Source organism: Exophiala spinifera (assembly GCF_000836115.1).
Source record: "Exophiala spinifera strain CBS 89968 unplaced genomic scaffold supercont1.9, whole genome shotgun sequence".
In the NCBI taxonomy this organism is placed as follows: domain Eukaryota; kingdom Fungi; phylum Ascomycota; class Eurotiomycetes; order Chaetothyriales; family Herpotrichiellaceae; genus Exophiala; species Exophiala spinifera.
The window spans coordinates 1,251,083-1,269,431 of record NW_015622521.1 but is presented as its reverse complement, the minus strand read 5'-3'; the positions used below and the strand labels follow the sequence as shown (position 1 = coordinate 1,269,431).

General features: G+C 52.3%; 7 protein-coding genes across 7 annotated transcripts; 1 reads left to right on the top strand and 6 right to left on the bottom strand.

Annotated features, from left to right (window-relative positions):
- Nucleotides 1–39: 39 nt before the first annotated feature.
- On the bottom strand, nucleotides 40–789 carry PV08_11483 (uncharacterized protein; the record flags this gene model as incomplete). Its single annotated transcript, XM_016385791.1, has 1 exon — nucleotides 40–789. One exon carries the CDS (start codon nucleotides 787–789, stop codon nucleotides 40–42), a length of 750 nt encoding a protein of 249 aa, XP_016230735.1.
- An 866-nt stretch (nucleotides 790–1,655) lies between these two features.
- Nucleotides 1,656–4,186, bottom strand: PV08_11482 (uncharacterized protein; the record flags this gene model as incomplete). The annotated part of the gene is made up of 3 exons (XM_016385790.1): nucleotides 1,656–3,269; nucleotides 3,511–3,777; nucleotides 3,827–4,186. The coding sequence occupies 3 exons, from the start codon at nucleotides 4,184–4,186 to the stop codon at nucleotides 1,656–1,658; spliced, it is 2,241 nt and encodes a 746-aa protein (XP_016230734.1).
- Nucleotides 4,187–5,424: 1,238 nt separating this feature from the next.
- PV08_11481 (uncharacterized protein) lies at nucleotides 5,425–5,901 on the bottom strand (the record flags this gene model as incomplete). The annotated part of the gene is made up of 3 exons (XM_016385789.1): nucleotides 5,425–5,469; nucleotides 5,526–5,599; nucleotides 5,649–5,901. The coding sequence occupies 3 exons, from the start codon at nucleotides 5,899–5,901 to the stop codon at nucleotides 5,425–5,427; spliced, it is 372 nt and encodes a 123-aa protein (XP_016230733.1).
- Nucleotides 5,902–9,519: 3,618 nt separating this feature from the next.
- On the bottom strand, nucleotides 9,520–11,243 carry PV08_11480 (uncharacterized protein; the record flags this gene model as incomplete). Its single annotated transcript, XM_016385788.1, has 2 exons — nucleotides 9,520–10,724; nucleotides 10,772–11,243. 2 exons carry the CDS (start codon nucleotides 11,241–11,243, stop codon nucleotides 9,520–9,522), a joined length of 1,677 nt encoding a protein of 558 aa, XP_016230732.1.
- A 1,015-nt stretch (nucleotides 11,244–12,258) lies between these two features.
- Nucleotides 12,259–13,245, bottom strand: PV08_11479 (uncharacterized protein; the record flags this gene model as incomplete). The annotated part of the gene is made up of 2 exons (XM_016385787.1): nucleotides 12,259–12,831; nucleotides 12,880–13,245. The coding sequence occupies 2 exons, from the start codon at nucleotides 13,243–13,245 to the stop codon at nucleotides 12,259–12,261; spliced, it is 939 nt and encodes a 312-aa protein (XP_016230731.1).
- A 254-nt stretch (nucleotides 13,246–13,499) lies between these two features.
- Nucleotides 13,500–14,508, top strand: PV08_11478 (uncharacterized protein; the record flags this gene model as incomplete). The annotated part of the gene is made up of 2 exons (XM_016385786.1): nucleotides 13,500–13,521; nucleotides 13,583–14,508. The coding sequence occupies 2 exons, from the start codon at nucleotides 13,500–13,502 to the stop codon at nucleotides 14,506–14,508; spliced, it is 948 nt and encodes a 315-aa protein (XP_016230730.1).
- A 274-nt stretch (nucleotides 14,509–14,782) lies between these two features.
- PV08_11477 (uncharacterized protein) lies at nucleotides 14,783–17,440 on the bottom strand (the record flags this gene model as incomplete). The annotated part of the gene is made up of 3 exons (XM_016385785.1): nucleotides 14,783–16,848; nucleotides 16,933–17,076; nucleotides 17,152–17,440. The coding sequence occupies 3 exons, from the start codon at nucleotides 17,438–17,440 to the stop codon at nucleotides 14,783–14,785; spliced, it is 2,499 nt and encodes an 832-aa protein (XP_016230729.1).
- Nucleotides 17,441–18,349: the final 909 nt, after the last annotated feature.

Genomic DNA, 18,349 nt, shown 5'->3' with positions numbered 1-18,349 from the left:
TTGCTCTCTCACAGCTACCCAAGTCCACGGTAGACCACTTCACCGCCTACTGATCTTTCGGATCGGTCTGCTCCCGCCACCAAACTCGGCCGGATCAACCGTTCTATACCCGCTCCGTCCACTGGGTCCTCGTTTCGGCGGTCGTTCGGGACTATGTTCCTCTATGACCTCGACAATGTCGTCGTCGGCACTAACACTCGGCTCGACGTGCTCCTCGACCACGACCGTCTCTTCACGCTCCCTGACCACCCTCTCACGCCGCGGCGAGTGGTGACTGACTTCCGTCATCGCCCGCGACCGGCTCCGACTGCGTCGACTCCCGTGATGGTGTCGGACGATCTCCTCTTCAACGATGCTCTCTCTGTTGCCGAAGATCCCAAACCGGAACGCACTCAGCAGAACGTACAGGATGAGTATGAACCCCGCGATGCTGCCGAGGACGATACCGGCCAGGGCACCGGGTGCGGGGCCGGCGTTGAGCCCGGCGTATGTGGTTGGGATGGCGAGGATGACATTTTGTTGTCGTTTGGACAGGGCACCGTCGCCGCGGGGGTGTAGGAATACAGGCTCGACGAGCTGCGAGCGTGGGGAGTCCAGGGAGCGACCGGATAGGTGTATCGTCCCGCGGATGATGAGGGCAAAGATAGAGGCCAAGGGTGTTGATGATGATGATGAGGAAGACGAAGAGTCTCGCGCGGATAAGAAGGTGAGCGTCGAAGATGCCGTCCGAGACAGGATCGTCTTGATGTGGTCGCTGGACACTATTCGGGTTGCAATGGTCGGAGGCATTGTTGATTACACCGTGCCGCCCCGTGCCTCGTATGATGGTGTTTTTCGCTCTCGTACAGCTTCAAGGAAATGATGGGTATATTCTCTTCTCTTTCCGCTCCTCTTCTTCTCTTGCTCACGTTCTTCTTTCTCTTGTCTCTGCTTTTCGGTACTTTTGAGTGGTATGTGCGTTGGCTGGTGGATGTGTTGCGGGGATGGCGGAAGTAGATCACTGGGAACGCCCGGTAAAACGGCGTAGACGAAGAACAAGATTTTGGGTAAACGAATGACTCGAGACAATTCAGAAAAGGATACAAAACATCATTTTGGTCAATGACTCTGCTGTCGCTCGTAGAGGCACAAGGGGAGGAAGAGTGAGAGTGAGAGGAATTGGTGGTGACGGTTGATGCTGCGCTGATAGGCGAAATCCCCAGCCACGCCAAATGCGCCGAACCCGCCACCACCATTAATTACTTCTGGCAATTCATTAATTCTGGTGGTTGGACTCACACACCCTTGTACTATTTGCACAACACAATCTTATGATCCCTGATGTACAGAGTGCAGAGGACTTGGTATGATTGATCCCATCTTGTTCTCCCCTTTGGATCCCCGGTCGGTGGAGCAGTGGATTTCCTACCAAACACCTCATGCGTTTTCTCACACCACACTATCATCCCAGGCGAGATCACCCGCTTCATGGAATTGAGAGCTTGAGAATTATGGGTCATGTTGAGGACAAATTGCGAACATCGAGTGCCATTTCCTGACATTGCTATCAAAAAGACCTTTTATTATCATCTGAATCGCTTGCTGACCCAAGAACATCCCTCGCGCATCGCTATGCATGTCAATCAACACAACATACAAGAGTAAACGCCTGATTCTCAAAATCTGTTGGCATCGCCCAAATCCCACTTTCTCGTCGTCAATTTGCGTTGTTTCTTGCCCGTGGCAGGTGGCTGTTCCTCAACCGTTGCGTGAAACACGTTGGAACTTCTCAGTGACTGTTTCCTGGGAGAAATCTCAGATGCTCCATGCAAATCACCCTCACTGAATTCCGCCTTGATGGTCTCATCACTATCGCGTACCCTTAGCGAGGCTAGAAACGGGTTTGTCGCAATATTGACGTTGGGCGTCTCCTGCAGGACCATCCCCTTGACGGGGGATTTCAGAGCTGTGCGCGACTTTTTGGTCGGACTTCTCGTCTGTAATTCTTGCTCCAGAGCCCGGAGTTTTGCTCTGAGCGACTCGTTCTCTCGTTCAAGCTCTTCGACCCTGGCTTCAGCCCCATCTTCATGAATCTTGAATGGCTTAGTCTTCTCCAGGATTCCCAACTTGCCATCCATGAATGCCTCGTTTTGTGTCTTCTCTTGCTCCCAAGCGTTTCTCCATCTCTCCTTCTCCTGTTCGAGATGCTGTTCCATTTCTACCCAGCAGTCTTCTCGCACTTGTTGTTCCACCAACATCAGCCGTTCTTCTGCTGCCTCTGCAATGGCCTCGGCTTCACTTCTCCTGATCTCCTCTTCGGCAAGGCGAAACTCCAAGGCGAAATTTTCCTCCGCCACCCGAGTCGCCTCATTGATAGCTTGTTCTAGCTCTTGAGCGGTCGAATGACCATTCTTAATATTTTGAGGCGTCGTGCGACCACACTTTGCTCCCGTGCCTCCGCTCGCCGTGCGAAGCATTGTGTTAGTTGCGCTCGCCACTCTCACGATCTTGAAATCTCGAGCCAGGGATGAGTATTCCAATATGTTACTGGTCGCGTTGAAGTCTCCAGAAGGGTCAGCTGTTACAATCAAAACAGCCTTCTGAGGTCGATAGGTGGCTGTATGGCCGGAGGATGAAGGAAATGAGTTGGCAAACAAGAGCTCGGTCAACTTGCGTCCTTTGAAGTTGGCACCCGGTTTGCCGTTCTTCTGCTCTTTTAAGATCCCGCGTAACGTCGACAAATCCTGGTTGATAGATGCAGCTTCCTCGAGGCGAAGTCCCCATGTTTGGGCCTGGACCGCTCGCTCTGCTCCTGCGAGGTCAATGACTGTCAACGTGCCACCTGTCCAGGCCTGCGTCGCGGTATCAGTATACCCCGTAACTGCGGTTTTCTTCCTCACTTCAATGCAAAAGAATGCATGGCTTCTTGAACTGTCGTTGTTGCTGACCGTGGGCGCCGTGTGTCTGTTCTTCTGGCCCCTCGTGATGACTCGCATGGCTTCGTCATAGCTGCCACATACAATTTTCCGGAGGCCAGTCACTACCTTTCGATGACGTGACCCATGGGTGTTCTTGAATAGCAACTTCGAAGTCTCCGGTTGTTGTCCCACTCTCGAAGATGCGGAGGAGGAGAGGAGGTCGTAAATGTCATTCTTATACACCTCATACATTGACACAAGTACCACGTATTCGTCGGTTGGTTCAATTTCGATCAAGTATGGAGAAACATCAGGTCGCCGCGGAAATATGATCTGCCGCATCGATGACGGCTCTGGAACGACACGGGAATCCTTTACGACATGTATATTAGCATGTGAGCTTTCAGAGCTTCTCCAAAGGGCCATGCACGGCAGTTTCGAGGACTCCCACGGCCCCTATTTCGTAGAATGGGATGTCGACCTCTGTGCTGCGTCCACCAGAGTGGGTGGCTGTGGTGGGGGGTTTGGAAAGAATGAATGGCAAACGAACGTGCTGGGGTCGCCTTTGTCTATCGGGAAGAAAGGAAAAGAAGCCGGGGAATCGAAATCCAACTCTATGGGTACCTACCATGATAGGTGTTTGCGCTCTCGAAAGATTTCGTTTTACGCTTGAAGTCCCTCCCCGATCACCATCAGTATTGGCTAGATCAAAGAAGGTGGTTGCCGATAGGATCTCGGACTCTGAGACGTCTGAATCCGTCAGGGCTGTTACAAGAGATGAGTCTGTCCGCCTGATACTGTCACCGATTGATGTAAACAACAGATCAAGCATCATCTGCAACAAGCCTCGTTGTGATTTCGACCCGAGCATGGTATGGGTCTGTCAGTCGGTTAGCCCTAGAGCTGTCATCGTAAGGGCTTACGCCCACCTTTCCACTCCCTGTAAACCCGAGCGCCGTGACAAGTCCATCTTGACCGGTCTTCAAAACACTTCTGAGTATGTCCACGGTTCCTGTCCCTTCAAACACGTCTAATTGTGAAGCCTCCTCTTCGAAGACCTTGATGAAGGTGTACTCCCCTATCCAGCGTCTATTGGAATCTCTCGGAGGTTGCACAATAACCTGCGAAGGGAACACCTTAGTATCGTCCTCTGCAGGAGCGTCGGCGGGTTTGACAATGAGCCACGGGTCAGTTTTCTGTTTCGCCAATTGGGCTTGTACGGGTGGACGCAGCCGCAGGTAGACCTGGAAAAGAGGAGTCTTCGAAGGCATCTTGGTGGGCTTATCCATATCGGAGGAGTTTAATGTCGTCTGAAATCAATGCAAAGCAACAGACACAGTCGTGATACGACGAGGAGCTGTAGCAAATGGTCTCGATCAATGTACCTACCGGTACTGCTGCTCCATTGTACGCAGTCTTGGCGGCCTCATGTAAACAGTGTGTGGTTGCCAGGGCAACAACACTAACCTCAAACAGCTGCTTCTTCTTATCTGCATCCGCCACCGAACTGAACCGTCGGTAGGCGAAAAATGGATAAATTATTCCAGATTGATTGCTTGACGATGCAAAGAACCGTGATTTTAATGCTTCTCACCTATGAGAATTTCTCTTTCAGGCTGAGTTTCAATCCGACGTGTGCTGTTTGAAGGTTTCGCCTCTCTTATCCACATTTCGCCTCAAGATGTCGACGCGTCTAGTCAAACTACCTTGAAGGTATGAACAGAGGATTGTAGAGCTGCTTCTCGACAAGGAACAAATATCAATGCTGTAGGTGGACATTACGGCAATGGCCTACAAGCTGCAGGAGAGGACAAGAATGAAAATGTTGCACAAAATGTTGCACGCAGTTATTTCCTCGCCAAAGGAGCATATATCAATTTTTAAGGGCGGTATTATGGCCACGCTCTGATAGCTGCAGTGTACAAGACAAATCATCATGAGAGGATCGTCGAGAACGGAGCAGATGTCAACGCAAGAGGCCCGTGAGGAACTGCACTCAACGAGGCAAGGCACCCTCGCTACGAGAAGACTCTTCAGATATTTCTGGACTATGGAGCAACCGAAGATTCTGCAGAAGATTGACTGCCCTCTAGACGCTACAGGAGGAGTTGCAGCAGGTGATGTGGGTTCTTGTGGACCGCAAAAATGAACAGATGCATTGGTCACTTTCACAAGATTCACTAATACACAGTGTAATTAGGCGACGTGCAAACCAATGACATGGTCACTGGCCGTCGAGAATCGTTCAATTGAAGTTTGTCGGACAGTCAGACTAAAGGGCACCAAATGCTTCGATTTCAAACCCCAACCGACGGAATCGAAGTCGGAAGATCAACTGCTACCTCTGCATTACACTAGAACTGAACACTTCACCCTCCCCAACATCCTGGCCCAGGACCAGCCTGATATCAACCTAACGTCGACCCCACAAACATGTCTGAACTTTCATTTTTACCATGGGCAATGTTCTGCCAGTTTCCCAGAAAAGTCACACTTGCTTTGCCGCCCAAGGCCAAGCTCATCGCCTCTAGAGAACGTTCAAGGAGTTGCATTGGAGGTTGAGGAGACCGCCCTGAATTCAACAAAGTCAGCACATTATCAAGGAGTGGCCTTCGGGGTACAGCTTACATTCTGATCGCCCGTGCAGCATGCCGCCACGTTGTTGCCGCAGGCGTCGGTGACGGGCAGACCACCACTAAGAACTAGACTTCGTCAGCCCGAAAAACGTCCAAATGTGACTGAGAATCTTACTGCCGACACCCAATGGGGAGCAAGCGCCTCCAAGGACGCCGTCGAGAACGTTTCCTGCGCCCATGATACCTGCGTGGGTGGTGCCGCTGGTCATTTTGTTGGTGTCGCAGCATGAAATGACCTGGTCATTGCCACAGCTCACGTCGGCAGATGCAGTTCTCACGTAGAGGTCACGTTTCTTCGATTCGGTTGGGATGGCCTGGGTTATGGCGGTGAGGGCTGTGATGCCGAAAACGATGATTGCAGCGCGCATGTTGAGTGTTTTGGTGGCAGGTTTTGTTTATGTTTTTGTTTATTTGTGAAAAACGATTGGGGCTGCGATGGCAAGTTCTTGCAAAGCTTTCAATATTCTGCCTTTTGAAATGAGAATGATTGATGCCGAACAGAAGATTCTAACTTCGACTTCACCGGTACTTATTCCTTTTCCACGCCCTCAGTACCCGCTACAGAATTTACCTAGTGGACCAAGCACCCAGGCCATAATCTGCACCTTCAGGGGTGACTGCACGGACAAAGAAAATAGCTTCAGATCATGACAGTCGATGGTCCCTCCAATGGGGCTCTATTGTGAGCGGATCAATGCTGCCACAAAAACATAACAGGATCAACATTCGCATCTCCTGGTCGGCCATAGGCACAGTTAGTCCGGATACATGTCAGAGCTCCTCGCATGGAAGACAATGATGTTGTTTGTATTGGACCAGGAGAGCGATCGTGGATGTGGAGCGCCTGCCAAACATCCGTTCGAGAAATGAAGTGTGACCTATGTGGAATAAGAGCTGCACAAGTCCAGTTTGCATGAGATCAAAAAGGTTGGAAATACTAGCCGGGCGAACTCCACAGGATTATCGAGACTCAGGATCGACTGTCATACCCATAAAATTCGATAGACTATACACCAGCTTCCTCTGATGGACAGAGATCGTGGTGTCTTTGTGACTTTCTCGGATCGATGAGCGGCCCACGATTCCAGAATTGCTAGCATTTAGGCTTGGAAGAGAGCAAACTGAATGAGAGAAAGACGGCGGAACTACAGGCACAGGATCTCCAACCCATTGACACTGTGAGCCAATAAGCAAGGCTGTCGGGAAAATTCTCACAGACAATGCTGTGGCGGAGACAGAATGGGATTTTGATATGCAATTCCTCAGTCTTCGGTTCACTCGAGAATGGTTCAAGGGCGGCTAGGACGAATGAGTGTCCTCGGCGATGATTAGTACCTCTTGTTGACGACTTGGAACTACAATAGTCTGTGGCAAGCGTGGCGGCGGTTTCCCAGGGAGGGCGGTAGATGACCTCAGCATGATTTTTGATACGGGACCCATGCCAGACTTATAGCCCAGCTGCAGATCATGTAGATCCGGGAGATGCTCTGGTTGTGGGGTTATACGAGTAGTTTGTCAGATCCGAAGTTGGCACCTACAGTGCCTTTCAGCCGGCAATGATCGGACGGTTGTTATCGTACGAGATGTAGATGCGCGCGACACTCTACCGACAGCCACCAACAAGCAATGTGATCCTGCCAACGAGTGATTTGTTATGCTGACGGTGACAATCTTAATGGCTCTTTTCCTGGGCCTGGGCTGGTGACACCAAAGGACTCTCTGCGGTCACTGCGCACCGATCAACGGTGGGAACTTCTTCGGTCTAGTCGTTGCTTTAAAGAGGGCGGTGATCGCTTCCTGACGGGAGATCATTCACAATTGCAATGGGTATATGGCAGGTGTCAAGAACCACCGACTCCTGTCTAGCTGATGCTGTGCTCTAGAGGTGTGTTATTAGTGATGACAGGTGTTGCTGAGTGTGAACCGTACTTGTGGGTTGAAGTTTGGGCTGCGGGAGGGGAGCAAAGTGCAACTACAATACATACTTCCTATGGAGTACATACAGTACGGGGTCGAGACCCACACGATCATCCCCTGGTAGACGAGAGAAAGTCTGGGTATGTTTCGACGTCCCTCGACCACCTCAGAGCCTCACATGCTTTTCCGAGGTGGGAGTTGTTGTTCCGTGTAGACCTGACACTGCTGGCTGGACTCTTGGTGCGTTCTCTGGTTTTCGAACTGATCTTCAGCTCTTTCGCGTCCAACTTGCAATCATCTTTTTAGTCAAGCGGGTCCAGCCTTGCGTCGCTGGCAGCCGTCCAGGGGCGGGCCTGACACCCTGACACACTGACACCCTGACACACTGACATATACGACTACGTAGGCTATAGCGATTTCACCGGCTTTAGCGATCCTGCTCCGTGTAGGCTAGTCCCGTAGATCCCGCATGGGGTCTAGTGGCTGGACATGACCGCTCGCCCCGTGCCCCAGCGGCTCGATTTGCGAGGCACAAAATGCAAGACGTATCCGCTAGTGCCTTCAACTTCTGAAGATGAAGATAGAGAGAACTTGAATGAAGAAGCGATAGTGAGAGAAATCTGGGATCTCTTTTTCCAGCGTCCTTTCTCCCACCATCTGCGGCTTCAAAACCTCGGCTTACATTTCCATGGGCGGAGCCTTGCGCCTGAGGCGGCACCACAGCAAATGCAAGTTACAACCACCACCACCACCATCATCACGCAGCTCGATCTGCCCTACCGAGTCTCCGAGCATGTCGAAACTCTGACGCAGACCATCACGACGACGGATCGGATCTCTCCATCAGCGACTGCAGGTCAATAGAATCACTGGGCACAAGGCCCATCCAGGTCCCCAGGAAATACCGTCTCCGACCGCGTCACCCGCGACTGCTCTCGACGAGATCGTCATACGTTCGAGCTATGGCCCCATTCAAAGATGTCGATCCCTTAGTAGTCCCAGGCAGGGGACCCAAGTGGCCTCCGCGAGGAGCGCGTCAATTCGACGGATGAATGGATTTCGTTCTCTCAGCCTCTCGACGTGGTCGAATACCTTTTGTGATGTACCGATGTCGACCCGGGCGGGATGGTGCTCTGAGCTGAGGTGGTCCGACACTGGGATGAAACGTCCCTTGCCGACATCAACTGCCCCTGCGGGAAGTATTGGTTGCCAGGTGGTCGTCATGCGACCATTCCTGCCGCTGACACATGTACCTGGACGTTTGTCCCTCAAAGCTCTGAACCAGTGACGGTCACCGCGCCTCCGACAATGGTCACAACTCTGAGGGACACCCAAGGAGAGACGGTAATAACCATCGGTCCAGAAATCGTTCATACACTTCCTGGCCGGCCATGGAGACATTCCCAGGCCCCCTCCCGTCTTTGCCTCACATGTCTATCTATGTCGTCAACACCGTCACAGTCATGTTTCCCATACACCACATGACGGGCGGAAGAGTAAGTAAGCCCCTGTTCCTTCGACATTGCGCATTCGGCTTTCCCATGCTGCTCACCCATCTACAGGACTCGTTCAATCGCCGTACACGGTCCTCCTGGCCCAGGCAGCTGTCAACTGCATCGGGAACTTTGGTACTGGTAGTGAGTTTCCCCCTCAGAACATTGCGAGAGAGACGATACTTGAAACGACATTCACAACACGACAAGGAATGGAGCGTCATCAAATAGCACGACTGGCTCTGGATTGGGTTTACTGGTTGGACTCCAGGCTCCAGACTTCGATGAACCTGATCACTCACCATTTATAGCAGCACGAAACCTGGGCTGATAACGTTCAGTCACTGATGCTGAGCGATTCCACGATGGAGTACGAACCATTGGCTCTCCATGGCGCTTGCGGAGTGAGGAAAAAAAGGTATGAAGCAAGGACTGGAGGAATGACTCTGTAAACGCCAACGACCAATAATCTACTGCGTGCTGATGTGATACCTGGTATCTATGAAAACTCCGTACTCATGATAAACAATAACCCCCTAGGCCATACTGAGACACGTTATTATTAGAAAGACTCGATTACTCAACGATGTTAGCAGCCAACGCGAGCTCCTCAATCTTAGCCTTCCTCTGCTCACTCCTGACCTTCAATTCAAACTCGAAAGGCAGCGGACCACCAATAACATTGCTTGTTCTCTTCGCCGGGTCAGGCCACTGAAGAGTGCCATCGGGACCTTTGTTGGGTTTCATGGTGAATGCCCAGAGAAGCGAACCGCAAGCAACCAGGAGCTCGGCCTCGGTAATCTCGATACCAGGGCACATGCGTCGACCACGTCCGAATCCATGGAAGCCCAGCAGGCGAGGATAGACGGTCAGAGGCTCCTGGTAGGTTGGGAATTCGGGCTCAAGCCAGCGTCCAGGGTTGTAGGTTTTGGCGTCAGGGTAAATTTCCTCATCGCGGGCCATTGAGATGTCGACCGCATGCACCACGGCACCCTTGGGGATGTAGTATCCTTCGTAGCTGTCGTCTTCGGTCACGAGTCTGGGAACACCAAGCGGGACAGGAGGCAAGTACCGGATAGTTTCCTTGATGCATGCGCGGAGAATAGGCAAGTTGGGAGAGTCGCTAAGCTCGATGATACGGTTGTCACCAACGACGGCGTCGACTTCGGCGCGGGCCTTCTCTTGCCATTCCGGGTGCAGGACCATCATCATGAAGAAGCTGTAGAGTGGGCCGCCGATGGTGAAGATGGCGACTGTGCAGAGCATACCAACCGCATATGCTGCTTCGTGCTCGTCAAAGCCAAAGTCTTTGCCGTCACCTTTTTCCGCGGCGTCCTTACGCTCAAAGTATGATCGCGCGAACGACACTACAGCTGTGCCCGCGTCCATTTCGTTGCGGACTTGTCTCAAGAGTCCCTTCCACAAGCGCTCTTCTCGCTCGCGTCGTTGTCGGCAAGCGATCTTGGAAGTGTTGATCCATTCGGGCAGACGTCCTAGGAAGGGGAAGATGTTGGTCAGGGGTCCGCTGGCAGATGGTGAAATCTGTGGGATGAATTCGGCAGCGTTCTTGCAGTGGGCGGCGGCGGAGTTGGGAGAGCCGTAGCACATGCGGGCCGAAATGCGGCCACAGAAGCGATCCGTCTGCGAGTAATGATCACGAGGGTCTTTGAGGAGGTTGTACAAGAACCGCTTCGCTTCCAGAGGAATGTAGCCGTAGTATTCGTTGTTGTACCCAATATTCAATGACGTGTGGGCGAACTTTCTCTGCATACGCCAGTGATCTGTTGTGGTCAGCGAATATCAGTATACGGGTCCGACATGAACTTACCCCCATACTCCATCAATGGCAGATATTGGGCCATGTTGTGACTTCCCGGCACTGCTGCAACCTCGGGACGTGAAGAATACTGAGCGGCTCGTTTGCAGTAAAGTTCCTGTGCGATATCGCCCTTCCCGAGCCAGATGTGCATCTCACCGCACGTCGTTAATCTGAAGAGGCCATTGTACTCGTCTGCCCATTTCTTCATGGAGTTCCATGGCGCGATGGGATCGATGTCGACCCGACCGATGTAGGGAATGGTGCTGGGAGGGCCAGGGACAAGTTTTAAGCCTTTGGGTGGCTTATCCTTGAACAGAAGATACTGTAGAAATCTGACAAACCCAGGAGTGACTAAAAGTAGCGTAAGAATGGTCCATTTGTACTTGAAAAAGACTGTTTCTCCTAGCGATTCGGAGCCGAAGAGTTGGGCCGTGGCATTGGGAAAGGAAACAAGGGAAGGCGAAGAATATATGGTCGCCATGACGAAGCGTTGCAAGGGCGACAGAGATACAGGCAAAAATCAAAAAAGAGAGGAACAGGGAGGCGGAGGAAGTGCCACGTCCTGGAGCTGTGGAGGTGAGAATATATAGATGTAATTAAATGTGCTTTGACGGTGATACAATAATCGACATGGTGTCCGGGATGGAGCAAACATGGCCGCACTTGACTTGCAACTCCGCCGTGTTACCCAATGGTACTCACCACCCGCCTCCGTAGATCACACGTTGACATGGCGAAGTCCTCCCCTGATCTCTGCTCTCGGATCGCGCAGGGCAGTGTTCGCCATGGGCTGATAAGATGGTGTGTCTTGGACTCTGGACGCCGCGGGCGGCCTCGTTTGACCTCGTTTGACCTCGTTTGGCCTCGTTTGTTGACTGTGGATTGCCAAAATTAGACGGCGCTAAACCCAAAAGCGTAGCTGGGACATGGACGACACCAATTTCCCACTGAGACTTTCGGTGGATTCATCGCTCTCATTCGCCTCTGCGGCGGTCTCTGTCCAATGCCGTACATGGTATCCGTTCCCGCTTAGTCATTCCACTCAGTAAGATTGATCGCAAAGAGTCTGGTGAGATGGTGGTGGCCTTTCGTTGCACGCGAAACGACCCCTGAGCGCCGGGTTTGTCCACTTCGGGCACCAGCGTCGAGGGCATGATGTTTTGTCCCAATCCCAAGACTACGGGCTTCAGTGGAGACGGTACCTGGCAGCTAACACCCTCACACGCCGGACAGGCCCGTTTGTCCACACAATCTCATCCTGCACGCTGCATTAGTGGTCGGACATGCTCCGTGATTACATACTATACCTAATCATCGTCGCTAGGAAGATCATTCGACACCACGAGGGTCCGTTAACGCGTTTGTTGTTTAATGGGGCTGCATTTTCTTTCGAACGAAAACCAGCACCGTCACGATATAGAGGCCGAGAAGTACACTCCGAAAGAAGTTTACGCGCGAGTTTAAGCACTTGTATGGTTACTACGAGTACCTAGATCTCATTGATCTTCCTTGATATCATTGATGTGAAGCCATATCGACGAGCCATCCCGATCAATGCATCTTGGGTCTTCCGCCGCCCTCTTCCAGACTTTGATCGCCGCCTCGGCCATACTTGGTGTTATACCAACCTGCTTCGCTGCATCGATCCCGAGTCCGATATCCTTGATCATCATCTGAGTCTTGAAACCCAGTTTCCAATTGTTACTACTGGGCGCGTGTGCCACAACCCCAGGGACAGGATTGACGTGATCTCCCATGAAGCTCTGGCCTGAAGAGTTGTGGATGACCTCTTGCAACAATTTTGGGTCAATACCATTCCTGATGCCCATTGCCATCGCTTCTGCAATTACCAACAAGAAGGTGCAGGAGATGTAATTGTTGCTTATCTTAGCTGCGAGACCCGCCCCGAGTCCACCGCACCAAAAGAACTTTTCAGGCTTGCCGAGCATAGTCAAAACCTCGTTGATATGGGCAGCTATAGAGATTGCCTCAGCTGATCCGGTCTCCGAAGGCCGCTCGCTCCCAATCATGAATGAGAGAGTCCCTGCTTCTGCAGCAGGAACACCACCCTATACAATCAGTGATGACCTAGGCATGGCCTTCCCACGCTGACATACCGATACAGGAGCGTCCACATAGTGACCATGACCACATGCTCTCAATGCATTCCCAATATCCCGTGTTGATGCTGATTCTATGGTACTGCACTCCAAAATTAACCTGTGGGGATTTCTCGGGGCCGCTGAAAGGCCCCGTTGTTTGTCTAGGTACACCTGACGAACATTGTCTGCTGTTGGGACGATGGATATCACGACATCCGAGAACGTAGCGAGATCCTTGACGGACTCGGTCATCACCACCGGGCCTATTGACTCATATTCCGAATCAAATCGTTCGCACGATGGCCGATGCACATCATAGATGAACAGCGTTGATGTTGTCGGTATCTTCTTCCGGATGTTCCCAGCCATGGCGAAACCCATGGCTCCGAGGCCTGGAGCGTGTCAATTGTTTACCTAGCGAAGGATCTAGGGAATTGCGACTTTCAGACATACCTACGAACCCGTAATTACCTGCCATGGTCCTTGTCGGTCAGGCGACCCTGAGAGGAGTAAGTCACGCTCTCCAGAATATGGGAAGCAACATGCAATGGCCCTCTCTGTATGTGGAGGAAGTGCCCGGTATGCATGTACCCCACATCAAGTAGCTTTGCGGGAGGTTGGAGTGTTGGAGCAACATGACTCTGCATGGGACTCGATGTAAGTTACTCAGTCCCAATGTTTCGCCCCTACTCTCTTCTAGTGACACTGACTGATGCAGACTTTTACGACAACGCCTCAAATCGAGAAGGGCGTTCGAGAAAGCGGTCTCGCGAACGACCATCACTTTCGCATGCCATGAATCCTCACAGCCAGTTCATCACCCATCCGACCGGCGAGACTACGCACTTCATAGCCGACTGCCACGCAGATCCCTGGAAACCGTGCGAGACAGTCTTGTTGCAAGGCGGCTTTGGTCGTCATTCGGCTTTCTTCTATCACTGGATTCCAGCACTCTCACGCCACTACAATGTCATTCGCCGGGACCTCCGTGGTCACGGCTTGTCCAGTGCGCCATCAATTCGAGACAAGCCAGAGTCATACACGTTAGACACCATCTTGGCAGAAATTGTCGATACCCTCGACCAGCTGAAAGTTGACAAGGTGCACTTCTTCGGTGAGAGCACGTCAGGAATACTAGGCGAGATATTCGCTGCTCGTTACCCCGACCGCTTGCTCAGTTTGACCATCTGCTCGAGCCCTACTCATCTCCCTCAGGCCGCACTCGACCTTTTCGCAATGGGTCAACCGTCTTGGCCGGAGGCGTGCCGGACACTAGGTTCTAGAGGATGGGGCCAGGCGCTCTCCGAACGTCCAGGAACCATGGCTTCAAAAGACCGAGGCTATCGAAAGTGGTGGCTCGATCAAGTATCCATCAGCAGCGGCGAAGGGTTAGGGAGCTATGCCGAGTTCCTTTGTACGATCGACTCGAGGCCCGTGTTGGGAAGCATCAAGGTCCCAATGCTGATACTGGCCCCGACGAACAGTGCCGCAACTACTGTAGCTGCACAGAAGGAGATCCAGCGGCAGATCGGGAGTCATTGTCGACTGGTTGAGGTCGACGGCCCAGGGCACGAGATCTACATGGACGCAGCGGACGATTGCATCTCTGCATTCTTGGACTTCATCAAGTCAGTCAAGAGATGATATTTTAACTTAGCACGATTCATGACATGCATTAAATGCTAGCAATGCATCATTTCATCGCTCTTCAAATATATCAACCACAAGTTTCCCTGGCGTAACAGAATGGTGCTCTTCCTCAAGATCATCGAGCTTCGAGAAAGGAAACATCTCGATTTTGGCCCTTCCATCCTGCTTCAAACAAGCCAGACCAAAGCCGAAGCACCCCAAGCGATGAAAACACGACATGGTTTCATTGAGCTGCTTGGCTGTCATACATCAAGCATGACACGAACGCTCACACATACCCCTGCCTCGTAATGATATTATATCCAGGATCCTCAATTTGAATGTCCGTCTTGGCCAGGAACTCCAGAGGCATCTCGACCAACATGCCTCTTATCTTAGCTAACTCTTCCTTGACCGCCGCCACTCCCTCCTCACCTCCCGGGAAGTTATCCTTGGCCACATGTCCCCATTGCGCCATATGCAATCCGTCTGGTCCCTTGAATCTCTTCCAGAACAACATCTGGTACTGGATCCAGGTCTGCGCCGTGTCGTCCGGCATGGGGGCAAATACTTTCCGAAATGCAGATGTGTTCTGAGCAGCTACGTCGTCCCAGTGCTTCAAGAACCCATCACTCAGAGGATCAGCGACGACACCGTCCTCCTTCGACCCAAAATCATACCCGTTGTCTCCTGGCGCCGGCGTGAAGTGACCATCTGGACTTCTCATATCTTGAGGGGCCAGCAGACCCAAGTGCTTGCGGAATAAGTACCGACGCAAACTCGTTGCGAACCGACTCGCCTGGAACTTCTGGCCGTTCATCGTCGTCTCGAGGGGTGTTGGGTCTTCGATCACCAATGCGATCTCCGAGTCGCGACTGCCCTTCAATGACCTGTCGTTCAGGTTCGCCGACCCGCAGAGCACGACTTTGTCATCGGCGATCAGTACCTTCGAATGCACATACAACTCTTCCGTGACAAACGCATCAATCTCCTTGATGGTCCCGCCACTTGCCCACGGTACTTTTCGAATGTCCGTGCCTCCCAGCATGTAGCATGAACTCACGCTGTCCCAGCTCGTGTGCCGCGGACCCGCGGCGGTCTGATACTTCTGGTATGCTTGGTGGTTGGGGGTAACTTCGTCACCCTCGAACTCGCCGACTTCTTTCTGCGCCTGGAGGCCGAACGGATCGACGATGTCATCATGCTCTTCGCTGGCAAGCTTGTACTCGACACCACTGTCCTTTTCGACCTTTTGCATTATTGCGCTTTCGTTGATCCGGTCGTATGTTCGAAGATTGAAGAACCTGATATATTCTTTCGGTTCGACGCCGGCGCGCTTCAATTTGTCCATGATGCTGAATCCGCCACGAGATATCGACTTGTACTGCAGCTTCATGATCGCACGCGGTGGGTGGCCGGTTATCAGAGCTTGCAGGTCTCCCGGAAACGCAGGTACAGAAGGCAGTATGACGATGACCTTGTACCGTTTTTTCTCTTGGGCAGCTCGCAAGATGCGCTGGACGATTGCCTCGCCCACCCGATTCCATACCGTTCCCAGCCATGTTCCCGTGGCAGTGATGAAGAACTGCTGCTCAATGTACACGAAATGCTCGCTCTTCTCGATGATGTCAATGTACGCATCGTAAACGCTGTGCTCGGGCGTCGGGCCACCGCTCCAGCTGCTCACGCTGCGGATAAGTTGGCATGACACTTGACCTGGACCGTGCTGCGACTGGCTCTTAGTTGAAGAGCTGTCTAACGGAGGTATACGTTCATATCTCGAATCCTGCGGCAGGCCGGTGTTGTATTTCATGCTGTGGATGAAGTTCCAGCGCTCGATGAAGTGTCTGCACAGGTCTACCACTGCCGGTCCAGCCAGACTGATCGATATGTCCTGCCATCCCATCCTAGAGGTGGTAAGTCGACTGAGTTTGTTGTGTTCCCAGTTATCCAGGTTTTTGAAATCCATTACCCGAGCATTATTGTAGTCCTGGCCCGGGAAGACAATATCGTCGAGATCGCCGGGATGAGCGTCCGCGATAGGATGCTGGATCGTGTCCCACCGGCCATAGGACAGGTCGATACCTCCCATAAAGACGGTCTCTCTGTCGCAAATGATCAGTTTCTCGTGGTGTGCCCAGAGTAAAGTCGGTCCGCCAGCTAACGCGAACAGGTTCTGTAGTGACTCGTCGGATATTTTGCCCAGAGTTGCGGCACCGCCTGCCAACGTGCTTTGGAGCAGACTCTTGGTAGACGACAGAACTCCTTTGGCGCCAGTGTAGTGATCCGGGTATCTGAAGACGGCAATGTTAGGGTGCAGAGCTTCCAAAGCTCTCTTCGTATGGTGTGATGAGACTGCACTCAGAAATCAGAATACAAGACCGCAATGCGTGAGCCGTGTGCAACGGCACAGCTGCCTCCAGAAAGCACTATACTCACGATACATGAATTGAGGGACCTCTTTGAAGACAATGATGTTCACTTTGACTCCTCGCTCCGCGGCAGCAAGAAGCATCCGATCAAGCCGATACTTTTCGTTCTCAGAAGGTGGTCGTCTCAGGTAGACTTCTGGAGAAACCCACCCTGGCGGCCATCAATCACCGTCAGCCATCTCATCTCGCCTCAACAGCCAGGAGGGAGCAGCAGGAGGGTACCAACATCCAAGAATCCAGACAGATTCCTTCGCCTTCTCCAACGCCTCAGACACGGCCCAGAAGTAAGCGCACCCGTCGACATGGTACTTGACACTGTTTCCCTGCGATATTGGTGCCGAGCTATTGTATCGGTGCTCCAGATTGGGATTCTTGCCATTCACCATGCCGTTGACCGCGTTGGCAATGCTTCCCAGACCGAGTTTGTTCGTGACATTGTCCAGGTGTGCACCGTTGACCACTGTGCTTTGAGCCTTCTTGGCCGCTTCCGTGGCCTTGTTGAAGAGCGAAGCCATGATTGTCTTACTGTGGCGTCCACATCAACAATCCGGAGTGTTTCGATTACAGCAAGCACATCTGGCCCCTTTATATCTTGCTCCGAAGGACCCCAAAACTCTTTCCAGGCTGCTGCTGAGGGCAGTCTTTCGATCGTGTACGTCAAGTAGCCCGCCATGCGGACCATAGGTACTTACTTGCATGCTTGAAAGCGAATCCGGCTTGCTCGACGATCTTCTACTTCGTTGAACGATACCGTCTAAACTTTCAGCTCTTGCGGAGTTAGTTAGTGCACGCCAAATATGGACCACCCTCCCCCCGCCTGCTCAGCCGACGAACAGAAGAAATTCCGGAAAGCCAGCACAATATCCCATCCCATCAAGGCAATGCTCAATAGCTGCGCCGTTGAAGCCATGAGAAGAATTGTATGTCAAATGCGGTGCGTGTGTACGTACATGCTTGCATGAACAATGGACGAGAGAGGTTTACAGCCATGCCGATCATCTTTCCAACCTTAAGAGCGTTAAGCGGCATCGGGAACGCCAGGATGTTCATGCCCCATGATACTAGAGCATCTAGCCGTGCAATTAAGAGTTGCATGCTTCGCCCTGAGTTGGTCGTGCCCTTATTGGCCGGCTCGTTCCTCGATGTGCTGCACGCTTGTCGGCTAAGGCCGAACGACAGCTGATTTACGTACAGGCCCGCAGCTGGAGGTTCGTCGTCGAGCTAGTGTGTCTCTCTGTCGATACAACAACTGAGAGCCAAAGGGATGCCACGGCTGGACGTCGAAGATGCGCATCTCCGGTGCCTTTTCAGTCGAGCTGAAACGATGGTCGCACCAACAGCACAAAGTGTTGGGTGCTATAGGGCATTGACAGTCCAAGAGCACTACTGTACATCGGGAGAGGAAGCAAGACCAACCTGCGTGC